This window comes from Lasioglossum baleicum, unplaced genomic scaffold (genome assembly GCF_051020765.1).
Source record: "Lasioglossum baleicum unplaced genomic scaffold, iyLasBale1 scaffold0364, whole genome shotgun sequence".
In the NCBI taxonomy this organism is placed as follows: domain Eukaryota; kingdom Metazoa; phylum Arthropoda; class Insecta; order Hymenoptera; family Halictidae; genus Lasioglossum; species Lasioglossum baleicum.
The window spans coordinates 74,197-86,122 of record NW_027469424.1 but is presented as its reverse complement, the minus strand read 5'-3'; the positions used below and the strand labels follow the sequence as shown (position 1 = coordinate 86,122).

General features: G+C 53.2%; 1 protein-coding gene across 1 annotated transcript; it reads left to right on the top strand.

Moving 5' to 3' along the window:
* The first annotated feature begins 207 nt into the window (after positions 1-207).
* On the top strand, positions 208-11,709 carry LOC143220196 (uncharacterized). The gene is made up of 2 exons (XM_076445901.1): positions 208-957; positions 8,155-11,709. Exon 2 carries the CDS (start codon positions 8,216-8,218, stop codon positions 9,554-9,556), a length of 1,341 nt encoding a protein of 446 aa, XP_076302016.1. The 5' UTR covers positions 208-957; positions 8,155-8,215; the 3' UTR covers positions 9,557-11,709.
* The last annotated feature ends 217 nt before the right edge of the window (positions 11,710-11,926 follow it).

The window sequence follows — 11,926 nt, the reverse complement described above, 5'->3', positions numbered from 1 at the left end:
ATGCGTTATGCGTTATGCGTTATGCGTTATGCGTTATGCGTTATGCGTTATGCGTTATGCGTTATGCGTTATGCGTTATGCGTTATGCGTTATGCGTTATGCGTTATGCGTTATGCGTTATGCGTTATGCGTTATGCGTTATGCGTTATGCGTTATGCGTTATGCGTTATGCGTTATGCGTTATGCGTTATGCGTTATCCGTTGTGACGTGGCAGTTTTGCCAACGTCACCCGATGCCGTTTATCGGAAGACCGGGTCACCCTCTGGCAGCCTAATACGCGAGAGGCGCCGTGGCGAGCGCTCGCCCTGGGTGCGAACGAGACCCATGGGCGAGTTCTAATATTTTTGAGCGTCGCGCCAATTGCGCGACGCGTATCTGCAGGACCGTAGTCGGGCCCCAGGGGGGGGTACCCGAAGCACCTCTCCCGCCGAGGAAAACACAGAGACCGGCGCCGGCGACAATTGCAACACCGCAAGGAAAGAGGAATCGACGGGGCACAGGAAAATCAACCTGGAGGCGCCGACAAGGACGGACGATGCCAAGCAAGGAATCTCAGCTGTCTTGCCGTCGCCTCATCCGGAGAGAAACCGGATCGCTGCCGGATTGGCTCCTGTCGATCACCTCTGCGGGAAGCAGCCAATACCTACGCGACGCTGCCGGAGAACCACCGAATCGCCGGGCGCCAGGGACCGTCACGCAGGGCTAGGCCCTGTCCGAAAATCTATCCGCGATAGGTCGAACTGCGTGCGGGGGGATCAGAGCGGCAAGGGGGGGACGCTTCTCTTCCGCGTTCCCGAGACACGCAGCGAGGGATCACTTCTTCGTTGGCTCGAATCGTCGATAGTCGCGCACTAGAGATCTATATTATTGCGTAATCTTGTAAAGCACTTTGGATCATTGCGAAGTGAGCTGCCGGTTCGAGGGACGAGAACGCTGACGAACCATCGTTGCCCTGGGTAAGCTTTCGCCAGTTCTCTTTTCGTTAAAGTGATTCTTCTCGCGTTGGCTCGGTAGTGTGTCGTGTCCGCGATCGCGTTGTAGAAGCACCGACGGGAATTCGTAGCTGCCGGTGTTCGAGACGGGTTCAAAGTAATCCGCGAACGGCGAGAATCCGTCGGAGATCAAGAGCGCGAGGAATTTCGCGGGTGCTAGTGCCAGAGGTCGGTTAGCGAGGATCCGAGTATAGTTGACCTCGCTATACGAGGTGAAGGAGGTTTTCGAGTGCTAGGCGCCATTTCTTTTCGAGGATCCGCGTATCTTGATCGTTTAAATTCGAACCTCGAGTCGTCCCACGGTGCGACGCCGCCACGTGCTCTCGTCGTATTTCCGCGACTTGTTCCGCCGACGAGAAGCTAATGATAACGCGTATTCCATCCGAATTCGGGCGTAGAACGCGAAAATCGTGAACGCCGACAATAAAACCACGTTGCTGCCGGATTCGTAGCGAACAGAAACGGACCAGGAAAGGTCGAAGCGCGCGTACGACGAGCTCTCGTTGCCGAACACCTGTTACGCGCCGGTTAACCTCAAAACGCTGCCGGTCGCTGCCGGCTGCGTCATTATAACATCGAAACAATAAATTGTGTTAACCAAGATAGTACGAGAGTGTTTATTGCGTGAGAAACCTTCCCGCCGCGGGGAATGCCTCGTGTTCGACCCGCGTAGAATCCTGCGACCATTCGTGAACATCTTCGCGTAATTTCGATTGTCGCAGGCTCGTATGTCGGCCTCTCTCTCTCTCTCTCGCGGTGATTATTAGCGGATTTCGCGTGGCACCTTCTGTGCCTGGCGCCCGAGCTTCACGTAAGATATCTTGAGAGACGACGAGCCTGCGTACAATTTTTTTGTCCCGAGTGGACCACGTTTCGCGCGGCCGAACGTGGCCCGGCGGAAACGCCTGTAAATACTCGGTGTCGCTATCGTTTCGTGAGAGACGAGAAACGACGTGACAAATTTGGCGCCCGAACAGGGACCTCTCGCTGAAAGAGCGACTTGTAAAAGGGCTGTTTCGAAAAGAGATACGCGGAACGACGCGGGGCTCTCACGTAATATTCGACTTTTTCAATTTGCTTCTCGTCGAACGAACAAAGTCGATACGCGAGCGAGGCCGTACAGGCGTCGAAAGACAAACACCCGTTCCGACCGTGAAACGTTTACGACCTTCGCAGAGCCAACGAAGCGAGCACATTTCTTATGTTACCTTGTCCTCACTAGAATTTATTTGATTTGTTGTGGTGGTGGTTGAATTTAATTTCGGATGTAAATTTCCGAAATTGATTTCAACTACAGCTGCCGGTTTTGATTGTGTATTGTTGCAGTTGATTATTTAATTGAATCCATGTATTATGTGATATTTGAAATATTTTCTTTTGCTGTGTAATTTTGCTGTGGAACGCACATCGAGCTGAGAATAACTAGAAACGCGATCAGTTGTCTCATGCGCAATTCTGCTCAAGGAGAATGGTAAACTGTTCTCTGTAAGAGGAGATTGGGCATGCGACTTCGGTGAGAAGTTCTAGTAGATTCCATGATGTTCGGTGTGGAAATGAACAATCTTGACTTCATTTATTATCTGACATTTTGATTAATTCGGTCTTCCCCGTGCTACTCGTGTATCGGTCAGTCGATTATTTATGCAATTTTGCTATTTATTGTCCTCTATTTATTCTCATTATTTATTCCTTCTGGTTCTTGTCTCTATTTATTACGGTAATTTTTTTTTCGTACGTTCGTGTTTAAATTGTAAATATGATAAATTGTAAATATTCTTTGTTTTATTTGTTGTGATATCTAATTTATTCTGTGTAGTTTAGTTAATTTTTTTGTAATATTTACTTAGTGATCGGGTAAACTATAAAATTTTTATTCTATTCCTCGTTAATTTCTGCGGCTCAGACGCGTTCGAGCCCCAGTAATAGCACCAGGGAGACCCCATATTATGTGAACATTTTCAAATTATTGCTGAATCCTGTGTATATTTTTTCTTGGGTGTGGTTCCTCTGATACGGAGGAACCCGATATAAACTGTGGTGATGGACGGGGCGTGTTAGGAAGCTGTGCCGTCGTAGAAAGTAACGTCACGTGTCGTTTTGTGATTATCGTTCGAAATTCTTACGCTCACCAGAATATAATTCTTTTGCGATACGGGCTATTAGCTGCCGGAAGGAGCGGCCCTTTGCGATCACCTAAGGGTGATAAAATTATTTGCGGAACGATATTTTGCTGCCGGTTTGGAAAGCTGCCGGGCAGAGACGTTCATTAGCGAGATCGTGGAACGATCACCAATTTTGAATTTACGAGAGACTTTTGCGAGTTACATCGGTACGGTTTTGTGAGAATTGCTGGAGAAGTTGCGATTTGTCGAGAAAATATATTCACGCTGCCGGGATAGGAAAGCATTTAGGCCACCCGGTGTAGTACTATCGGAATTCGAGAATTTTTTTTTGCGTGTTGTTAGCGAGACGCGGTCGAGACTGGGTTCCTTTTGTTCGCGTGTTGGGAAGCGAGACCTTCGAGAGGGATTATCTCACCCGAGTACGACCGACACTATAAACACGCCGTGTTTATTGCCGGGGCAGATTAGGACGAGATTAGGAAGTCGAACGGTCAAGGGTTTTGCGCTGCCGGGAAACCATGTTGGAACCGGGCCGACCGGAGGGGGACGAATACGACTACTTTTCCCAGAACGAAGATGGCGCGGACGGGGATGATAATCCGGACGCGATAGCCTCGGACTTGGAGCGGGCCGAGGAGGGGAGGTCGCCCCCGCGCAACTTCAATCTACCGGTACCGCTCTTCGATAGAAAAACACCACAACCCTCGTATTCCCCTCCGCGGGATACCGAACAACGAAGGCCGGAAACTTTCCCTAGAACCTCGACGCAACCCTCCCCGGGTATCAGCGGGGAAATGTATTGCCGGGGGACTCCGTTAACGGAGGTCATGCGGCGGTGGCGTACAAAATTTTCCGGGGCGCCCGGGGAAGACTCTGCAGCCTTCCTCGAACGCCTCGAGGATCACCGGAGAAACAGCAACATCCCGGATAGATATTTGCTCCGCTGCCTGACAGTCTGTTTGGAGAGTACGGCATTACACTGGTACAAGAGGAGGGCCGCGGAAATAGATACGTGGACCGAGTTCGTACACGAGTTCTGGGATTATTTCGGCGACCCGGAATACCAGGACACCTTAACGCGAAACATTAAAGATCGTTCGCAAGGGGAACATGAACCCGTTCGCGACTACCTCACGAGCATGGGAGGGATGTTCGAGAGACTAGTACCACCGTGGCCGGAGGATAAGAAGGTGAATCGGACATACTGGGGAGCGAAGCCACTCATTAGAAACGCGATTTCGTTAGCCAATATCACCAGATTCCCTCAGCTGGAGAAGGCGTTAATAGTGGCTGAACGCGAATCCGATAGTCAGAAGTTAAAACGTAATCCGAAGCCATCAGAGATGGCCCATCCAATATTCGCGTATGACCCCAACCGCCACGCCTCTCATAAACAACCGGGGAGAGGGAGAAACGTGCAATTCGAATACGCAAACGCGATAGCTGCCGGAAGTGGCGAGACGAGTAACCGATCACCCAAACCCGAATACGGAAAATCCCGTCTCGGACCGGGTAAACGGGACTCTTTAGCGCCGTGCGCGAAAAATTTTTCAGCTGCCGGGCGAAGGGAATCGGGCTACCGGTCAGAGTCGAGGGACCAATCGTATAGATCCCCACCCGGAAAACCGGAAGAAACCGCGAACACCGAGCGGCGAACGGGACCGACGCGCGACAGACAACGCGCCACCGGGGGTTCGTCGTTCGAGTGCTGGAACTGTCGGAAGATAGGACACAGGTCGCGGGATTGCCGGGAAGCCCCGCAAATACATTGCTACGGGTGTGGAGCGCCGGGCATAACCAGACAGAACTGCCGGAAATGCGAAAGGTCAGCGGGAAACGGGGGGAGGAGTTACTCGAAGGGGCCAGAGGGACTCCGCCGGAATTAGTATCGGCCCGAGTATTACCAGTCGGAGAAAAGAGACCGCCACTATTAACTGTCGAAACACTGATAGGAACGCTGCCGGTTCGCGCCCTAGTGGATTCGGGGTCGTCGATCACTTTCGTTAGTAGGGAAGTATTAGAACAGGTTGACGACGGCGTAGTATCCATAGAAGATACAGAAAAGCCGTGTTACTTCCTCCTGGCCACGGGGACAATCGATCGAGCCGTCGAGCGGGCCCGTTTCGTATTGAAAATTGGAAAAAAGGAACACCAGATCTCGGCGCGCGTTTTGGAACGTCTCGTGACCCCTCTCCTGTTGGGTACCGATTCGATTGCACTCTTCGGGATTGTTGCAGAGTTTCATAAGGCAATCTGGTATTTTGCGTCTCACCCGGATGAGAAATTTCCCTTCGATGACGCTTCGCCAGCCGCCGTATGTTGTGGGTTACAGATCTTGAGTGAGGCGGAACAAGATCAGTTAACGAAATTCCTCGAGACCGAGCTGCCGGAGTTTAAAAAGATCAAGGGATTGACCGACTTGATCAGCCACCGAATAGACGTGGACGGTCACCCACCCATTAAACAGCGCTATTATGCCGTCTCTCCGAAGATTCAGGAGGCAATTTACGCCGAAGTTGACACCTTACTGGCGGACGGCATAATAGAGCCGTCACAGAGTGGCTGGTCAAGCCCAATAGTCATGGTTAAGAAGCCCAACGGGAAATATCGTTTCTGTTTGGACTTTAGAAAGGTGAACGAGGTCTCGAGGAAAGACGCGTACCCCTTACCGCTCATGACGCAGATATTGGATAAACTGCGATCCGCAAAGTACATCTCGACCCTCGATCTCAGTCAGGCCTACTTTCAGATCCCGTTGGAATCGAACAGTCGCGAGATAACCGCGTTTACGGTGCCGGGTAAAGGTCTTTTTCATTTCCGTAGAATGCCGTATGGGCTGACAGGAGCCCCGGCTACATTTCAACGATTACTAGACCGTCTGATTGGGCCTGAGATGGAACCCCACGCGTTTTCTTATTTAGATGACGTAATCATCGTCACAAAAACGTTCGAGGAACACCTAGTCTGGTTGAAACGCGTGTTAGACCGAATAAAAGCTGCCGGTTTGATAATTAACCCAGAAAAATGCGAGTTTTGCCGCGCTGAGGTACGTTATCTGGGTTTTGTTGTCAGCAGAGAAGGCTTAACGGTCGATCCGGATAAAATCCAACCGATTGTGTCATACCCAGCCCCGAAGAACGTGAAGCAAGTGCGGCGTTTCTTAGGGATGGCTTCCTGGTATAGGAGGTTCATCCCGGGATTCGCTACACTTGCGGAGCCGTTAAACCAACTGCTTCGGAAGGATTGCGAGTGGGTTTGGGAGGACGGACAGCAATCCGCCTTCGAAACCCTCCGCGAAATGATAGCTACCGCACCGACACTATCCTGTCCGGACTTCGAAGTACCATTTACGGTACAAACCGACGCGAGTACTGTCGGGTTAGGCGCTGTGCTGACACAGGAGATCGACGGTACTGAGAAAGTAATTGCATTCGCGAGTCGCGCTCTTACGCTGCCGGAAAGAAAGTATTCGGCCACGGAGTTGGAATGCTTAGCGATAGTCTGGGCGGTACAGAAATTTAGGCCGTATCTGGAGGGGTATAAATTCACGGTGATCACGGATCACAATAGCTTACGGTGGCTGCGCAAATTACAAAACCCCTCGGGGAGGTTGGCGCGATGGGCTTTACAACTCCTCGAATACGACTTCGAAGTCGTATATCGGCAGGGGGCCCTCAACCGAGTGCCGGATGCACTCTCGCGAGCGTATGAGGGTAGGGAGGTCATCGAGGGAGAAGTAGAGATTGCCGCTGCCGTGCGTGCGAGGTGGTACGAGAGCAAGTTCGCGGAGGTAGAGGGGAACCCTCAGAAATTTAAGGACTGGTCGATTCGGAATGGGGAATTATTTTGCCGGAGAACCGACCCCCTGATCGCGGAGACCTTAGGCCGAGATGGGGACGAGTGGAAATTGGTGGTCCCCGAGGAGCGCAGGACCGAGATCTTGCAGGAGGCACATGATGGTCCCCAAGCCGGACACTTAGGTATCGAGAAGACATACCACCGCGTCGCGACCAGATACTACTGGCCGGGCATGTACCGAACAACGGTGGAATACGTGAGACGCTGTACCACTTGCCAGCTGACGAAGGTGGAGCAGTCGCTCCCTTCAGGGCTGATGGGTCGGCGCCGTATCGACATGCCCTGGTCAGTAGTCGCTGCCGATATCATGGGACCATTCCCTCCTAGCAAGTCCGGTCATGCATACCTCCTCGTGATGCAGGACCTATTTACCAAGTGGATTGAGTGCGCCCCACTCCGAAGAGCGACCGGTCCTAAAATTGCGGAGGCCCTCGAAAGCCTCATTTTTTCGCGGTGGGGGACACCGGATGTGCTCCTCACCGATAACGGGACGGAATTTGCAAACAAATGTTTGCAAGAGTTAGCGAGAGAATATGGTATTCGGATTACTACGACCCCTCCGGACCACCCGCAGGCAAACCCCGTAGAAAGAGTCAATCGAATCTTAAAAACCATGATGGTGGCGTACATCGGGAGGGATCACCGAGCGTGGGATGTCCACATAGACAAATTCAGATTCGCGTACAACACGGCGCATCATTCGGTTCTAAAGACTTCTCCAGCATTTTTAAATTTCGGGCGAGAGCCGAGGCCAGCGAAATGCTTGCGGGCGAGCAGCGAGCCGCCGCTAGAATTAGATGTCGAATCCACAGAACCGTGGAAAGGCAGGGTTGCCCAACTGCAAACGTTACGCAGTTGGGTTGTAGAAAATCTTGAGGAAGCGTACAATAATCAGGCACGGTATTATAACGAAAAGCATAGGGATGTAGAATTCGAGGTCGGGGATAAAGTAATGAAAAGACAAAGAATCCTTTCATCTGCGGCACAGCACATCGCAGCGAAATTAGCCCCCAAATACACCGGTCCCGTCGTGATAACGCGAAAGTTATCACCAGTGGTATATGGGTTGTCGACCGAAGACGGCAAAGAGTTGGGGAAGGCACACGTCAGCGACCTTAAAGCGTACCGTCCATCATACGCACCAGAAGCTAGTAGCTGACCGTTTGAGATTTCCCAACAGAATAACAAGCATCGCTGCCGGAGGGAAAAGGACTGCCGGATCGGGAGGATCTGCCGGGACAATGGCTCTGTCGCCCATTGGGGAGTTGTGCGCCGCGCTGGAGAGGATCCACGGCACAGAGGATTGGGGAGCAGTAAGGGGGCTGCTTCAACAATACCTAGCGAAAGGACAACAAAGGACGGTGGCCACACAGACCCCACCACCCAAATTGCCGGAGTCGGAAAGGACAAAAACGTCGGTCTATCGATCAGCCGACGATAGGCCGGAATCCGACCAGTGGAAGGAGGTGACAGTAGAGGAACTAAATGCAACCCTCGATGACATCGAGGAGTTACCGCTGGACACCTCTATTACCAGCACGTCGCTGCCGGGGAAGCTGGCCGGGGAGGTGATTACGTCGCTGCCGGTGGAGGCCGCCCAAGAGTTAGACGCATCGCCACCGGAGGAGCCTACCGAAATGGGAGGCATACCGCTGCCGGAGGAACCCGTCGAAGAGGTAGAAGCGTCACGGCCGAAGGAACTAGCCGAGGGGGTGGTAAACCGGACAACAGGGAAACTCGTCTGGGCGGACGAATCGGAGGAGTCGAGTGGCCCCAATGACAGCGGGACGCAGAAGAATCTGTCAGAAGCAGCCGAACCGATGGAGACGGCCGGCTCAATCAGCAAGGCCGTACCGAGAAAAGACGTTGACCCGCAGGGGGAAGCAGGTTCCAGCGTAACTGCAGAAAAAATCGTTGCGGCCAAAGGTAACGGTACGGCGGGACCAACGGAAGGAGCCAAGATAGCCACCGCAGACACCATCACAGCAGATGCCGGATCAGAACCCCACCCGGAAGAACAGATTTCCCAAGCGGAGACCGGCAATGATTTCGCGTGGGTACACCGTCACGGCCTCGCTCGGTTGCGGCTCGAGAGAGCGAGAGCCTCAATGTTGACCACCACTGCCGAAGCCACGGAGGTAGATAAGGCCACGGCAACGCCAACGCCGGCTGCGCCAAAAGCCAACATCGACGAAGCTGCCGGAAGACCGGAAGGGGCCACCCCGGTATGGGTATATTCGCGGGGGTCGTCTAAGCCGACGCTGGAGTGGTTCATCCCCGACCCTCCAGAAGAAAGGAAGAAGGGCTCACCTCGACCAGGAAGGAAAACCTCCAGGCAAGGGACACGGTCACCAGGTCCAGCGGTTAAACAGAGGATGCCGGGACAGAAACAGTCGGAAGAGGAGTTGCGGGCACGTCAAGACGGATGCTGGAGCTGCGGATCAAAAGACCACCGCCAGCGTGACTGCCGAACTCCTCGGGGCGACTATTGCTACCGATGTGGTCGCCAGGGAGTCACGGTGAAGACATGTCCATTGTGTGGACCGCGCTGGAAGGCGGGCGGACCACACAACCCGTGGTAATGCCGGGCCGAGAGGGGAGGGAAAAGACTGATTGGAACTACGACCTACTGATATTTTTTTCTCTCTGTACTAAACCAGTATTAAAACCGCCATAGCTGCCGGCAATGAGAAAGGCGATAAATGGTCTTTTGTCATTTCATTCCCGAAGCCCACCTCGAACCGTTTACGTGACTTTAGCGATATTAAGCGAGCGTTTCAGGTAGCTGCCAGTAGAATAGGAGGCCTCGTCCGAAACACTGTACATGTGAGCGTAAGTATTTGTTTCTGTATCGTCTGGGTACTGGTGCACGGGTATTGTGTTTGTCGAAATACCGAGGAACGACCGAGGTCGAGCGTTCGCTACCGAGCCTACCAGAGATCTGGCGGAGGCTTCCCACGGGTATGACCCGGTCTCTCCCAGGGGGGGAGGAGTTGTGACGTGGCAGTTTTGCCAACGTCACCCGATGCCGTTTATCGGAAGACCGGGTCACCCTCTGGCAGCCTAATACGCGAGAGGCGCCGTGGCGAGCGCTCGCCCTGGGTGCGAACGAGACCCATGGGCGAGTTCTAATATTTTTGAGCGTCGCGCCAATTGCGCGACGCGTATCTGCAGGACCGTAGTCGGGCCCCAGGGGGGGGTACCCGAAGCACCTCTCCCGCCGAGGAAAACACAGAGACCGGCGCCGGCGACAATTGCAACACCGCAAGGAAAGAGGAATCGACGGGGCACAGGAAAATCAACCTGGAGGCGCCGACAAGGACGGACGATGCCAAGCAAGGAATCTCAGCTGTCTTGCCGTCGCCTCATCCGGAGAGAAACCGGATCGCTGCCGGATTGGCTCCTGTCGATCACCTCTGCGGGAAGCAGCCAATACCTACGCGACGCTGCCGGAGAACCACCGAATCGCCGGGCGCCAGGGACCGTCACGCAGGGCTAGGCCCTGTCCGAAAATCTATCCGCGATAGGTCGAACTGCGTGCGGGGGGATCAGAGCGGCAAGGGGGGGACGCTTCTCTTCCGCGTTCCCGAGACACGCAGCGAGGGATCACTTCTTCGTTGGCTCGAATCGTCGATAGTCGCGCACTAGAGATCTATATTATTGCGTAATCTTGTAAAGCACTTTGGATCATTGCGAAGTGAGCTGCCGGTTCGAGGGACGAGAACGCTGACGAACCATCGTTGCCCTGGGTAAGCTTTCGCCAGTTCTCTTTTCGTTAAAGTGATTCTTCTCGCGTTGGCTCGGTAGTGTGTCGTGTCCGCGATCGCGTTGTAGAAGCACCGACGGGAATTCGTAGCTGCCGGTGTTCGAGACGGGTTCAAAGTAATCCGCGAACGGCGAGAATCCGTCGGAGATCAAGAGCGCGAGGAATTTCGCGGGTGCTAGTGCCAGAGGTCGGTTAGCGAGGATCCGAGTATAGTTGACCTCGCTATACGAGGTGAAGGAGGTTTTCGAGTGCTAGGCGCCATTTCTTTTCGAGGATCCGCGTATCTTGATCGTTTAAATTCGAACCTCGAGTCGTCCCACGGTGCGACGCCGCCACGTGCTCTCGTCGTATTTCCGCGACTTGTTCCGCCGACGAGAAGCTAATGATAACGCGTATTCCATCCGAATTCGGGCGTAGAACGCGAAAATCGTGAACGCCGACAATAAAACCACGTTGCTGCCGGATTCGTAGCGAACAGAAACGGACCAGGAAAGGTCGAAGCGCGCGTACGACGAGCTCTCGTTGCCGAACACCTGTTACGCGCCGGTTAACCTCAAAACGCTGCCGGTCGCTGCCGGCTGCGTCATTATAACATCGAAACAATAAATTGTGTTAACCAAGATAGTACGAGAGTGTTTATTGCGTGAGAAACCTTCCCGCCGCGGGGAATGCCTCGTGTTCGACCCGCGTAGAATCCTGCGACCATTCGTGAACATCTTCGCGTAATTTCGATTGTCGCAGGCTCGTATGTCGGCCTCTCTCTCTCTCTCTCGCGGTGATTATTAGCGGATTTCGCGTGGCACCTTCTGTGCCTGGCGCCCGAGCTTCACGTAAGATATCTTGAGAGACGACGAGCCTGCGTACAATTTTTTTGTCCCGAGTGGACCACGTTTCGCGCGGCCGAACGTGGCCCGGCGGAAACGCCTGTAAATACTCGGTGTCGCTATCGTTTCGTGAGAGACGAGAAACGACGTGACACCGTTATGCGTTATGCGTTATGACTTTTGCATTATGCGTTATGCGTTATGCGTTATGCGTCATGGGCTATGCCTTATGGTTTAAACGTTATGCGTTGTGCGTTATGCGTTATGCGTTATGCGTTATGCGTTATGAGTTTTGCGTTACGCGTTATGCGTTATGCGTTATGCGTTATGCGTTATGCGTTATGCGTTATGCGTTATGCGTT

Excerpts from the sequence above, each read along its gene's own strand:
- LOC143220196 (XM_076445901.1), top strand. The coding sequence starts at position 8,216 with ATGGCTCTGTCGCCCATTGGGGAGTTGTGCGCCGCGCTGGAGAGGATC.